The sequence below is a fragment of the Somniosus microcephalus genome, chromosome 11 (genome assembly GCF_052327205.1).
Source record: "Somniosus microcephalus isolate GS21.2 chromosome 11, FLI_Smic_1.0, whole genome shotgun sequence".
NCBI lineage: Eukaryota > Metazoa > Chordata > Chondrichthyes > Squaliformes > Somniosidae > Somniosus > Somniosus microcephalus.
The window spans coordinates 158,036,491-158,051,402 of record NC_140997.1 but is presented as its reverse complement, the minus strand read 5'-3'; the positions used below and the strand labels follow the sequence as shown (position 1 = coordinate 158,051,402).

General features: G+C 43.4%; 2 protein-coding genes across 6 annotated transcripts in view; one reads left to right on the top strand and one right to left on the bottom strand.

Moving 5' to 3' along the window:
• The window catches only part of LOC147110959 (acylamino-acid-releasing enzyme-like), a 79,885-nt gene extending 74,575 nt beyond the window's left edge, over positions 1 to 5,310 (top strand). For 3 of the 4 annotated variants that reach the window (XM_086001379.1, XM_086001380.1, XM_086001378.1), the window contains 2 exons: positions 504 to 610; positions 3,767 to 5,310. In XM_086001379.1, coding sequence (XP_085857505.1) covers positions 504 to 610; positions 3,767 to 3,884 — 225 coding nt within the window. In that variant the 3' untranslated portion in view covers positions 3,885 to 5,310. Of the gene's footprint in view, positions 1 to 503; positions 611 to 3,766 lie in introns of those variants that run through there. The other variant, XR_015080021.1, reaches the window with a different exon arrangement.
• LOC147110958 (F-actin-capping protein subunit alpha-2-like) overlaps positions 4,942 to 14,912 on the bottom strand; it is a 45,502-nt gene continuing 35,531 nt past the window's right edge. For both annotated transcript variants that reach the window (XM_086001383.1, XM_086001385.1), the window contains exons 8-10: positions 10,931 to 11,002; positions 9,870 to 9,932; positions 4,942 to 5,191 (exon numbers count right to left, since the gene is read on the bottom strand). In XM_086001383.1, the coding sequence (XP_085857509.1) occupies positions 5,045 to 5,191; positions 9,870 to 9,932; positions 10,931 to 11,002 (282 nt within the window). In that variant the 3' untranslated portion in view covers positions 4,942 to 5,044. The remainder of the gene's footprint in view (positions 5,192 to 9,869; positions 9,933 to 10,930; positions 11,003 to 14,912) is intronic.

Sequence of the window (14,912 nt, the reverse complement as noted above, 5' to 3'; positions counted from 1 at the left end):
GCGACCTTCCCATCGGTCTTGAAACCACGGCCTTCTATCAGTTATAATTTATACCGAGTGACAGACATTCAGTAAAATATTATTGGCTCTTTTCAGACGAGCCACTTTTGGCCATGATCCTATATCTAGAAGCAGGATCAGGTTCGATTGATATTCTACAGTTTCTCCTGAAGCAACATTGTACATGCACTCGACTGAAAAATAAAATGTACAACATGGAATAAAGCCAATTACTGCAATGAAAACTCAAACCACTGAAATAAAATCACGCTCCTTTTACCTTTAGTCACCACCTTAAGGGCATGTCTACAACTGAGGGCTTATTATTTTTTACGATGAGGAGACGGCAGTGGGGGATGGAGGGATGAAGTCATTAAGTTTTCAGTTTGAGCAAATTTAATGTCAAAGGGTGTTTAATTCCTAGGAATTGCATTTCAATCTTATTAACTGTAGTGCTGTCTCTCTCCCCGGGGTGTGTAAATATATTATGTTTGTTTTCTCAGGCGCGGACTCCAGTTTTGATAATGTTGGGTGAGAAAGACAAACGGGTTCACCCAACACAAGGTCATGAGCTCTATCGTGCACTGAGAGCCAGAGGTGTTCCTGTACGGTAAGTTCCGTGTAGTAAGTAAGATGAGCTGCGGAACATGTGATGGACCTCTGGGCTCGTGCAATTGCTGACGGGGATTAAAGTTGGCAATAAAGGACTCACTTTCACATTAAACCTGCAGCTATGGACTCTTTGCCTACATATTAAGCCCAGCTGTTAACGTGTGAGCAAAGCATTCATGGCAATGGGTTAAGACCAAAACCAACTACTCTTTCCCCCATGCAGTCAGCCTGTGTGCCTGAGCTGTGTCCTCAATGCAGTGATTAATCCAGTACACAGAAGGATGCCACACGATACGAGTCCAATAGAAGAGATATTTCATAATGAATGATCTTGTGACAAGTGATTCGACCAATGGTTCATGTATTAAACCTCAACTGTTACATTATTTATGTTGTGCATATGTTTAAACATCCCTGCACATTCCAGTGAGTTTTAGCAAGGGAAATTAGAGGGGTTTATTTTTATGCAGGGCAGAAATCACCATTCTGTAGTTGTGATACACAGTGCGGCTTTGTACAGGTAGTGACTCACTGGTCCTGCCAGCTGTGGGGTCGGGGGGATGGTGAAAATCAACTTCGACAGGGGCCTAAAATGGGCTGTAGTGGATAGCACACCCGTTGTATACCTTGCTCGATTGTCCTTTCTATTGAAGTCAATGGAAAGGAAAATCAGGTCAGATGTATAACGGGGGACAAATCCGCTACAGCCCATTTTGCATCTGTGCAGTGAGTTTTATTTTAAATCCCCCTGATTTTAAGCTACTTTAGATCTTCATTTGCCTCAGATTATTACCCAATCAAGTGCCAGGTTGAGTGTCTTCATTTGTAGATCTTGGTCAGGAGACATTCGGCAGCCACTAGGGGCTGTGTGAAAGTGGTGTTGGCGATTCACCATTGCATTTGTTCTTCCTCCCACTTGGGAAATCTCTTCCCTCTGCCTTGCTGAGATTGGGGACTCATGGGGGTAATCATTGGAGGAGAGCCTGTGTCCTCTCAACTTACAGTAGTGCACACTGATTAACTGAGAACAGATATTTCTCTATTAAAAACAGAAAATGCTGGAAATACTCAGCAGGTCAGGCAGCATCTGAGAAGAGGGAAACAGAGTTAACGTTTCAGGTTGATGACCTTTCATCAGAACTCTTGACGTTTAAGCAGCACCTCAATTTCAAAATTCTCATCCTTGTTTTCAAATCCCTCCATGGTCTTGCCCCTTCCTATCTCTGTAATCTTCTTCAGCCCCACAACCCCCTGAGATATCTGCACTCCTCTAATTCTGCCGTCTTGAGCATCCCTGATTATAATCGCTCAACCTTTTGGTGGCCGTGCCTTCTGTTGCCTAAGCCCTAAGCTCTGGAATTTCCTGCCTAAACCTCTCCGCCTCACTACCTCTCTTTCCTCCTTTAAGACGCTACTTAAAAGCTACCTCTTGGACCAAGCTTTTGGTCACCTGCCCTAATTTATCCTTATGTGGCTCGGTGTCAAATTTTTTGTCTTAAAATACTCCTGTGCAGCGCCTTGGGACGTTTTACTATGTTAAAGGTGCTATATAAATACAAGTTGTTGTTGTGTGGTGGGGGACCACAAATAACAACAGGGATTGAGGAGGGCCATATGGGGTGGATGCATTTTTCCAGTTGGAATTATTGATAGCCCAGCAGCCTCAGATTTAAAACTTTTTTTTGCGACAGTCTCATTTTCAATCTGATTTCATATGTAAAAGCACAAAGGGGAAAGAGAAAAATCCAATCGTCCTATCTAGTTTACTCCGTTATTTGGGCCCGTTATAAAGAAAACTGTTCAGACTATTTTCATCCCTCCCATCTTGGTGCTGAGCCCATATCCCTTCCCTCCATGCTCAGTCAAGGTTTAAGAAGCGCGTGTAGGTGAGCCAAAAAGCTGTTTATAATCTCCTTTTCGAACATACAGATAAGGGCATGGTATTAGTGAGTTCAATTGGCTCTTACGAATGAATCAGAGATTTAATTTCCTCTGTGCATTTGTGCCGGCAGGTGTGCTAATTGTGCATTCATTTTGTGGATTTGCATTAATTGAGTTTACAGCCTATGGGGAGAGGGGGCAAGGTACAGGCTGAGCGCCTGGGCATTATCATGCTGACTTGCAATAACTATACCTGCCATATTTTGCAGAGAAACACATATGCTGCTTGAATTCTGATGAAAGTGAAAAGTATTGTCACAGTGAAAGTATGTATTGATCATTGAACAAATCCAGCCCATTACTGCCTGACCAAACCTCGCCAACTCTGAGGCTTGCTGTGGCCTCCCAGCCTATGATATCCATAAAGGCCTGTTAAAGAATGAACCCTTAATAAATCACAATCAATGCGCTAAGAAAAAAATGAAACCCCAAACAGTGTTTTGACACTGCGGTCATAGAGAAAGACCTGGGTTTGTAATCGACTGGTGACAATTCTGATACTGACCAACCATTGCAAAGTAAGGGACTTGCCATGCAGATTTAATTGAAGGTGGCATATGTGGAGTGGTGAGTAATACCAAAATCTCATTACACAAGTAAGGTTGTACCATAGACACCTCATAATTGGAATGTTTTGTTGAAGAAACCTTTTCCCTTATCCGTGTATTTTTATTATTTAACCTCACTGCCCGTTGCCTTGTTATGTGACCAAAGCCCTGATTTTTACCTGGGTCGGGATTGGTGTGGGCGAGAGACCCCATGTACTCGTCAGCATGGGCATTTTAACTCTAGGACCTCACTTTAATATTTGTGATCTGTTGAGAATATTCAGCTGATAAATATGTTAGGATATTCCCCTTAGACAACTGTATGTTTGTGCAGTTGATGATGCTGTACTCTGCAGTCCACAGTTCAGTTTGATTGGAAACTGCTTCCATGTGGGTTTGTGCCCATAATTCCCTTCCCAGCCCATGGATTTTCTGATCTTGGCTGTGCTGAGAAGAAACCTCATGAAAACCAGACACCAGGAGCTTCCTCAAAGGAGATGGTCATCTTTGAGGCTACTCTTGAGCATCTCGCATTGGCAGATTGGTAGAGGTCTTGGAGTAGGTTAACTGCCCTGTAAAATGCCAGATGACCAAAACAAAAAAGGCAGGAAATAGAAAGAAACTCATCCTCACAAGAAATAACATGTTTGAACTTTTCCCCTCAGGTTATTGTGGTACCCTGATGACAACCACTCACTTTCCAAAGTTGGCACAGAAGCTGACGTGTTCATGAATGTTGCTTTGTGGTTTGCCTTTGCACTGGACATTACTACAGCAATTTGAGACAATCTGACATACCGAATACAATCCAACCCTCCTCTTATGTGCCATGCAGCTAATTTTAGTCAGTGATGCAAAGGTGTCTACAGTGGATTTCCTTTTAGCCATATGGCAGGGCTGCACATCCACCTGTCTTTATATGAAATTCATTCAAGTATCAGATTGACTCTTTCCTCCTGAATCAACGGTTATGGGTTCATGCCCCACTCTAGGACTTGGGTAGATAATCGAAGCGGACACTTCTGTGTGATACTGAGGGAGTGGTTAGAGGTGGTGACTTTTGCATGAGATGTTAAATAGAGGCCTGTCTGCCAGTTCAGGTGCATGGAAATTATCCTATGCCATTATTTGAAGATCAAAAAGTTCTCCCGGTGTCCTGGCCAACATTTATCCCTCAACCATGACCACCAAAACAAATTATCTGCTCATTTGGTGTTTGTGGGACCTGGCCTTGCGGGACCTGGCCGTGCATGCGCTGGCTGCCATGTTTTCCTACAGAACAGTGGCTAACTTCAAAAGTAACTTATTGGCTGTGAAACGCTTTGGGACATCTTGAGGATGTGAAAGGTGCTATATAAATGCATGTCCTGTCTTTATTGCCTTTATAAACTTACAATATTCAAATACTGTATGTGGAACTTCCTGGCTGTAGTTGACCCATCCTTCTGTTTGCCTTAATGTCCTATTTTGGATAAGTGGATCAGATGCATCTCTGAGCAGCATAAATATTCATGGCAACGCATTGTCCAAGAAACCACCTGTACTTGCCTAGTTAAAATCCAGATTAGAATGCAGAATAACAATCTCCTTTCTTACTGATCGCAATGGAAATGCTACTCTAGTACAGGGCAGTCTTCCGAGGCTGAAGATTTAGTGCATGATTGAGGTTGAAGCAGAGGAAGCCTTAACCCTTGTTATAACTGATGACTATACCCAACGCTAGAACTCATTGGAAAAGTGTTCTTTTTCCTACCATTGATGCCTCACTTTGAGTGCAAAGAAATTTTTAGCTTATTCTTGTGCAGGAAGACATAAATGTAGTAATAAAGATAAGACCAGATTGTATTTCTATGCATGCACTTTAATTTTGAAATATAATGACTAATATTGTGAGCCAGACATCAAAGATATCAATGAAAATTCAGACATTCAGAGTTAGAATCTTATAGTGCCTGTGCCAGGTCCACCTCTCTCACAATCTTGGCGTTGATGATTTTGTTCCAGTCGATTGTTGTGTGTGTAAATGGCAGCTGACGCCGGAGGCCCTTGAGCAGAGAATCCAGCTTCTGATAATTCTCCATCAGGCCAAGCTGGAGGGAGACAGAGAATAAGAGGATATTCTTTTGCTGCTCGTAATAGAAATTTATTCCACTTTCTATCATGCAGAGCCTTAAGCTTTGAACCAATTAAAATGATTTTTCAGCTGTAATGTGCTTCAATAATAATTTAAAAAATCAAAGCTGCGTATGAATATTGTAAGCCTCACAGTTTTACTTTGTTGAGATGCTAATTGCCCCTCTTGCTGCCATTTGGAGTTATGGGACAATGAGAAGTGGTTGGAGATGTCAAATGTAAGTGAAGGAGAAATTCCTCTTTTTTGCAAAGTTAATGCACTTTAGGTTTTTAGGCTGCTGCCTTCATGAAAAAGGCAAGTCTGTTCTTACTTGATGAGATGATTTGTGCATCATTCGAGTCGTGATGCCACATAGAAACATAGAAACATAGAAGCTAGGAGCAGGAGTAGGCCATTCGGCCCTTCGAGCCTGCTCCGCCATTCAATGTGATCATGGCTGATCATCCAAATTCAGTACCCTGTCCCTGCCTTTTCCCCATATCCCTTGATCCCTTTAGCCTCAAGAAATATATCCAACTCTTTCTTGAATATATTTAATGAACTAGCCTCCACCGCCCTCTGTGGCAGAGAATTCCACAGGTTCACCACTCTGGGCGAAGAAATTCCTCCTCATTTCAGTCCTAAATGGCTTACCCCTTATCCTTAGACTATGACCCCTGGTTCTGGACTCCCCGGCCATCAAAAACATCCTTCCTGCATCTAGCCTGTCCAGACCTGACAGAATTTTATAGGTTTCGATGAGATCCCCTCTCAATCTTCTAGACTCCAGTGAGTATAAGCCCAATTGACACAATCTCTCCTCATACGTCATTCCTGCCATCCCAGGTATCAGCCTGGTGAATCTTCGCTGCACTCCCTCCATGGCAAGAACGTCCTTCCTCAGGTAAGGTGACCAAAACTGCACACGATACTCAAGGTGCGGTCTCACCAAGGCCCTATACAACTGTAGCAAGACATCCTTGTTCCTGTACTCGAACCCTCTTGCTACGAAGGCCAGCATACCATTTGCCTTCTTAACCGCCTGCTGCACCTGCATGCTTACCTTCAGCGACTGGTGCATAAGGACGCCCAGGTCTCTTTGCACTTCCCCTTCTCCCAATCTATTGCCATTCAAATAATCTGCCTTCCTGTTTTTGCCACCAAAGTGGATAACCTCACATTTATCCACATTATAGTGCATTTGCCATGTTTCTGCCCAATCACCCAACCTGTCCAAATCATACTGGAGTTTCCCGACATCCTCCTCGCAGATTACCCTCCCGCCCAGCGTTGTGTCGTCTGCAAATTTGGAGATATTACATCCAATTCCCTCGTCCAGATCATTAATATATATTGTGAACAGCTGGGGTCCTAGGACCGATCCTTGCGGTGCCCCACTAGTCACTGCCTGCCACTCGGAAAACGACCCGTTTATTCCAACTCTTTGCCTTCTGTCCGCCAACCAGTTCTCTATCCAAGTCAATACCTTGTCCCCAATCCCATGTGCCTTAATTTTGCACACTAATCTCTTGTGTGGGACCTTATCGAAAGCCTTCTGAAAGTCCAAATAAACCACATCCTCTGGTTCTCCCCTATCTTACCAGTTACATCCTCAAAAAATTCCAGTAGATTAGTCGAGCATGATTTACCTTTTGTAAATCCATGTTGACTTTGTCCGATCCTGTCACTGCTTTCCAAGTGCTCTGCTATTACATCTTTTATAATAGACTCTAGCATTTTCCCCACTACCGATGTCAGGCTTACATCAGTATAATTCCCCGCTTTTTCTCTACCACCTTTTTTGAATAGTGGGGTAACATTAGCTACCCTCCAATCCATGGGTACCATTCCAGAGTCTATCGAGTTCTGGAAGATGACCAGTAATGCATCTACTATCTCTAGGGCCACTTCCTTAAGTACCCTGGGATGTAGACCATCAGGCCCTGGGGATTTATCGGCCTTTAGTCCCATCAATTTTCCTAACACCATTTTCCTACAAATACAGGTAGACTATCCTTTATCCGAAAACCTCGAGACCAGCCGTGTTTCGGTTTACGGAAAATTTCGGATTTCGGAAGGTATTTTATAAGACTGGGAAATTTGTCGGGTGGGTCGGCGAGGGTCCGCGGGGGGGTCCGTGGGGGGGTCGGGGGTGGGGGTTGACGGGGAGTCCGCGGGGAGGTTGTCGGGGTCGGCGGGGGGTCGGCGGGAGTCGGGGTCGGCGGGGGGGTCGGCGGGGGTCGGGTCATGCGCACGACTTACGCTGACCCTCTGTTCAGCGTAAGTCATGTGCCACCCTGGTCATGTCGTGCACACGACTTACGCTGAACGAAAAAACCTTTGGTTTTTAGAGGGTTTCGGTTTTCGGAAGTTCGGATAAAAGGTAGTCTACCTGTACTGATTTCTATCAGTTCCTCTCTTTCATCAGACCCTATGTTCCCCGGCATCCCTGGGAGGTTATTTGTGTCCTCCTTTGTGAAGACAGAACCAAAGTATGTATTTAGTTGGTCTGCCATTTCCTTGTTTCCCATTATAAATTCCCCTGATTCTGACTGTAAGGGACCTACGCTTGACTTCACTAATCTTTTTCTCTTCACATATCTATAAAAGCTTTTACAGTCAGTTTTTATGTTCCCTGATAGCTTACTCTCATATTCTATTTTCCCTTTCTTAATTAATCCCTTTGTCCTCCTTTGTTGACTCCTAAACTGCTCCCAATCCTCAGGATTATTGCCTTTTCTAGCCAATTTATATGTCCTCTCCTTGGATCTTATGCTATCCCTAATTTCCCTTGTTAGCCACGGTTGAGTCACCTTTTTTGTTTTATTTTTATGCCAAACTGGGATGAACCAATTCTGTAGCTCATCCATTCGGTCTTTGAATGTTTGCCAAATGAGGTAATCACTTGCTTCGGCATATAATTTATATCACTGAATCCTACCCCTGTGGGCACATGAAGAAAGGCTTTATAATAAAGGCAGTGGCCTCTTTTTTAATTTTTGTTAAAAAAAAACAATCTTCAAATCTTGTCGGATACCAGCCAGTGACTAACAAGAGAGCCAATCTGGGAGAGTCAGTTGATATAAACTGTAACAAGTTAGCTTGAAGTGTTCATCATCTGGACAATGCTGACTGGCTAAAATTTAAAAAAAAGGAAAATCTGAAAATGCTGGAAATATGGGAAAAAAATCCGAAATAAAAACAGATTCAAAAAAGGTACACACCCGCAACATCATCACCTGCCTTTTCTCTTTGCAGCTGCTATGTATTTCCAGAAGTTTCTGTTTTTGATACTAATTGGTTAGCTGGCTCAAATTTGACTGGCAGCGACCCAGAACTGCCTACAATAAATAACCAGATATAATTTTTTTAAATTCATTCTCAGGATGTGGGTGTCGCTGGCAAGGCCAGCATTCATTGCCCATCCCTAGTTGCCCCTGAGAAGGTGGTGGTGAGCCGCCTTCTTGAACCACTGCAGACCGTGTGGTGAAGGTACTCCCACAGTGCTGTTAGGGAGGGAGTTCCAGGATTTTGACCCAGCGACGATGAAGGAATGGAGATATACTTCCATGTCCGGATGGTGTGTGACTTGGAGGGGAATAAATATATTTATGAGACCCAGTGGCTTTAGTTGTGATGCCTCCCTGGTTGAATCCTCAGACCACACTTGGGCTCACACGAGGAGGAGGGCTGTTAACACCAATGGAGCTGGATTCCAGCAGCAATCACTATCTCTGGGAGAAAGGGAGTAAATTGGGGGGGAAATACTCTTGTCCTGCAGCTAAGCTGATATGTTTTCACTTGTAGATGAAAGCGGTGCTGCATAGGCAGCAGGAGGATTTTAGTTCCTGCAGCTTTTTAGATGCAGTGATGCACATATAAATTCTACGCACGCATGTATACTAGATTTACAGCATAAGGCATCCTGTATGATTGAGCTTTTTATTATAATGAATTACCCAACAATTTATTACCTAGTACAGACTGTAATCCTGGCCATGGACATGTTGGCTGGCTGATGGCAGCAATCTATTAACGTCACCGCTGTGGGTCTTTTTGCACAGCTGGCAGTAAGCCCATGTTATAAATGTTGAATGTCTAAAATTACAAAAAATCTGCAGTGCAAAAGGGGTGTGTGTGATGGCAAAGTCGGTAGGGAAGTGCGTGACAATGTTTTATTAACCCCAAATGCCATGTAAACACACAACTGGAGTCCTTCCCTTTAAGGATATGACTAACCATACTTGAAAAGAAAGGGCCATTAGAAGTATAAATTCTAATAATGATGCATTGATAAAGACTATCTCTATGCGCCTTTGTCACCACTGATCCCAATAAAGTGGGAGAGCAGGAGTGGGCAGTAATTCTGTCACTGTTCGTAATGACCCTATTTCACGATTCCATCCATCTGGGCAATATGACTCTAATGCTAGTAAGGGGAGGTGCTTTTACTTCGTGAATGCCAGATAACATAATAAACATACCACCCACCGGAAAATCCAGGTCACAAATACAAGTAGAGATCAGTTTTACAAAGCAACATTTTGAAGGCCAAGATAAGCTGTGCTTTTTTTTAAAACACTGCTTTGGTTGGTCTTCACTACAGATACTAAATACAAAGGCCCACCCATATACATACACCAGCCCAGAGCTACCTGGAACTCAGTGTCAGCATTTTCAATAATTTTCACAAACGCTGTGGCTCCTTCGCATTCATCCTGGTGAAAGAAAGTTAGAGATGGAACTTTAAGACAAGTCAACCTCCAATGGCATCACACAGTAAGTGAGAGAATGTGGTCACTCTCTTACCTGTCTGCTGTCTTTGTGTTGCTGATTCTCTGTCGCTTCTACTTCTGTCTTTTTTTTCTCTGCTGCTTCTCTACCCTTACCTCTTTTTTCTTTCCTTTTGTTGCTGGTGATGGATGATGTGCTGTGGGGTGTCAGGGTAAGGAGCCACCAATAGTTGCATTTGGGGTGAGGGGGTTACGGGAAAAATGGGATTCCTCAGTGGGTCCCTTCCCACGATCGTTTATACTCTTCTTCCCACCCCCCCCTTGTTCCCAATACATACTGTTTCTAGTGATTGAGGGATCTAGAACAGGGGGATGTGGAAATAAGATTAAATGTAAGAGATGTAGGACAGTTTTTTTATACAGAGGGTCAGGAGGCTGTGAAATGCACTACCAGAGTTCGTGAAGCGGAGGCCACGTCAACATTTAACAATAAGTTAGATAGGTGGTTCAAGAAAACAGGAAAAAGTATATGGGAACAAGGTGGGCACGTGGGATTAGGCCTACTCATGCAGGATAAGTTCCAACATGAACTGGTTGGGCAGCATAGCCTGTTTCCGTGTTGTAATCTCAATGTAATTTTATGCACCTCCTGCCCCATTCACCTTCCCACTATCCATTCTTGTTGCTACTATGCCCTCACTCCTATCACAACTCCTATATTATCATCCCATTTGAACTACCCACACAAGCTCCCCCTTGTTCTGCTGTCACTCACAACACCTTTTTGGTTGTAACATTATCATGTCATCTCAGGGACCTGGCAGCTGAATTTGTCATAACAAAAAAAGTCTATTCTCTTCTGTATGGCCAGGATTCTGCTGTGTGGGCTAGGGTTTATATCTAATTGTATAACGGCAGGTCCCCTACTAATGCACAACATTGCACACATGCACATGCTTCCACGTCATGTATATTTTCCTTACCCTCAGAGAAAGCTTCTGTTTCACATCAACATTGCTGGTCAAGTTGATGCTACCCTCCTCAAAGTAATGAGCCTGAGGGAGGAAAAGTTAGAGAAAACAGAAAAGCTTAATATATAACTCCTTTCCCGTTTCTTCTCTGCCAATCTTACTTACACATTTACCTCACCAAGAGAGCAGTTGGGCAACCTACTTCCAGATTTCAATGAATGCCAAAATCAACTGGTTGGCACAGGGCAAGCAAGAGTTGGGCTGAGGATGACTCATTCATTGATATAGTCATTCCCCTTGTGGGGAATGCAGCACCTCAGTATAGTGAGGTGAGATCTGGAACTCAGTAGAGTGTATTCCTGCATTGTCACATTGAAATGCCACTCAAAACTATTTTCTCCAAATTCTATCCCAAGAGAACAAAATCGTCAAAACTCAAAAGGCAGGCAGAATAAATCATCTGCCCCATTACCCGATATTCCAAAAAAGAAATGAGGCATGGACCATAATACCTAGTATTTCTAGTGGGGAGAATGCGCAATAAACATTTTACACGAGACTATCAGTTCATCTAAAGAATACAGAAGCCAAAACAAATAGCTTGGATTCAGAAGTAACAGGTGAGGTCTCAGAAATCCACTGGAGTTCTTTGAGGAGGCAACTAAACTAATAGATACATGAATGTAAAATATTTGGATTTTCAAAAGACATTGGATAAAATTCCAAATGAGGCTTGTAATAAAGATCATGGTACATGGTAGTAATGGCCAATTCATGTGAAATTTGCTTAACAGAAAGTGATATCAAAGATACAAGCTCAAGTTGCGGGGGGAGGGGGGGAGTGTGTCTGGCAAAGTTCTGTAGCTATTCGTTCTGGTTTCCTTGCTATTCAGACTATTAATAAATAATGTGGAGAACAATACTTGTAATATTTTGTTGCTGACAATAAGCTATGTCGTGAGGATAAATATGTGAACATTTTTCAAAAGGGACTGGATCGATTGAATAGAAGGTCTAAGGAATGGCAGATGAATTTTAATCTAGATATGCACATTGAAACGAATCAAAAATTGGATAGAAAACCTATTGACCATTGAAATTATCTAGTCCATGAGTTATGGTTAATCATGTATTGAGAGGTACTCAAAGGCATTTAGTTACAGCATATAAATTACTGGGAAGACCATATGTGGAACATTAGGGTAAATTCAGCACTCCTTGTGGGGAGCCACACTTGCAGGGAGCATGTGTTGGAGAATTGGGGTTACATTGTTGTAACCCCATCTCCATGCCAAGCTCTCTTCAAGAATAGCTTCCTGCTGCAAGAGTGGGATCACAGAATTTACATGTGGTTGGGGCCCCTTTACTGCAGAAGGAAATGGATCCATTGAAAGACTTCAGTGAAGGATAATTTTGGTTTAATGCTCTAAGTCATAGAGAGTTTCACAGAACTGAATTCATTTACATGCCACAAAAGAAGACAGAGAGGAGACATGAGCGAGAGTTACGTTTTCACCACCTGGATGGTATCTGGTGGGGTGAGGGTGGCGGATTTCCCATTCTTTATAGACCCTGCCGGATTTTATTGTATTGATTTTAATGGAAGGAGAATTGGGCGGCTTCTATAAAGGGCGCCCAATCTCCCCACCAGATTACCACCCAGGTTGTGAAGATGAAAATCTACCCCCATGATCTAGGTTTTGAAAATACTGAAAGGAAACATAGAAACATAGGAGCAGGAGTAGGAGTAGGCCATTCAGCCCTTCGAGCCTGCTCTGCCATTCGGCCCTTCGAGCCTGCTACGCCATTCAATATGATCATGGCTGATCCTCTATCTCAATACCATATTCCTGCTCTCTCCCCATACCCCTTGATGCCTTTTGTGTCTAGAAATCTATCTATCTCCTTCTTAAATATATTTAGTGACTTGGCCTCCACAGCCTTCTGTGGTAGAGAATTCCACAGGTTTTCCACCCTCTGATTGAAGAAATTTCTCCTCATCTCAGTCCTAAGTGTCCTGCCCCATATCCTGAGACTGTGACCCCTCATTGTAGACCCCCCCAGCAAAGGGAAACATCTTCCCTGCATCCAGTTTGTCTAGCCCTGTCAGGAATGCCTGGTGTAGATGCAAGCAGGTTATTTAACTTGAACAGTCGGCACAGAACTAAAGATTATTGAAAGAATTCTTCCCGCCCCCACAGTGTAGTGGTAAGTGCATCTAAGAATGATTGTCTGAAATTTACAGCCAAACATTTATTTTTCTGACAGTGCACAGTCTGTACTTCATTTTACTGTTGTGCAATAGGGAATTGAACAGGGCAGTGAGTTAGCAGACATCCGTGAAACCTGGGTTTAAATGCAGACACTCACATAAAACAGTTAATGTTACGTTAATTAAAAGAACTGTAAGAATATCACGTTAGGAACAAATCCAAGGGTTATAAGGACAAGTACATTTAAAGATGATAGAGTGCTGTGTAGGACAAGATGGTTATCCACTTTGGTAGGCAAAATAGAAAAGCAGAGTATTTTTTAAATGGTGAGAGATTGGGAAATGTCGGTGTTCAGAGGGGCCTGGGTGTCCTTGTACACGAATCACTGAAAGTTAACATGCAGGTACAGCAAGCAATTAGTTGGCTTTTATTACAAGAAGATTTGAGTATAAGAGTAAAGACGTCTTACTGCAATTATATAGGGCCCCGGTGAGACCACACCTGAAGTATTGTGTACAGTTTTGGTCTCCTTACTTAGGGAAGGATATACATGCCATAGAGGGAGTGCAATGAAGGTTCACCAGACTGGTTCCTGGGATGGGGGGATTGTCCTATGACAGATTGGGGGATTGTCCTAGGACAGATTGAGTAGACTAGACCTATATTCTCTAGAGTTTAGAAGAATGAGAGGTGATCTCATTGAAACATACAAAAACAGGGCTTGACAGGGTAGATGCTGGGAGGATGTTTCCCCTGGCTGGAGAGTCTAGAACCAGGGGTCACAGTCATAGAAACATAGAAGATAGGAGCAGGAGTAGGCCATTCGGCCCCTCGAGCCTGCTCCGCCATTCAATGAGATCATGGCTGATCATCCAAATTCAGTACCCTGTCCCTGCCTTCTCCCCACATCCCTTGATCCCTTTAGCCTCAAGAAATATATCCAACTCCTTCTTGAATATATTTAATGAATTGGCCTCCACCGCCCTCTGTGGCAGAGAATTCCACAGGTTCACCACTCTTTGGGTGAAGAAATTCCTTCTCATCCCAGTCCTAACTGGCTTACCCCTTATCCTTAGACTATGACCCCTGGTTCTGGACTCCCCGGCCATTGGGAACGTCCTTCCTGCATCTAGTCTGTCCAGGCCTGACAGAATTTTATGGGTTTCGATGAGATCCCCTCTCAATCTTCTAAACTCCAGTGAGTATAAGCCCAATCGACACAATCTCTCCTCATACGTCATTCCTGCCATCTCAGGTATCAACCTGGTGAATCTTCGCTGCACTCCTTCCATGGCAAGAACATCCTTCCTCAGATAAGGTGACCAAAACTGCACACAGTACTCAAGGTGTGGTCTCACCAAGGCCCTGTACAACTGCAGCAAGACATCCTTGTTCCTGTACTCGAACCCTCTTGCTACGAAGGCCATTTGCCTTCTTAACCGCCTGCTGCACCTGCATGCTTACCTTCAGCGACTGGTGCACAAGAACACCCAGGTCTCTTTGCACTTCCCCTTCTCCCAATCTATTGCCATTCAAATAATAATCTGCCTTCCTGTTTTTGCCACCAAAGTGGATAACCTCGCATTTATCCACATTATAGTGCATTTGCCATGTTTCTGCCCAATCACCCAACCTGTCCAAATCGTACTGGAGTTTCACGACATCCTCCTCACAGCATACCCTCCCACCCAGCTTTGTGTCATCTGCAAATTTGGAGATTTTACATCCAATTCCCTTGTCCAGATCATTAATATATATTGTGAACAGCTGGGGTCCTAGGA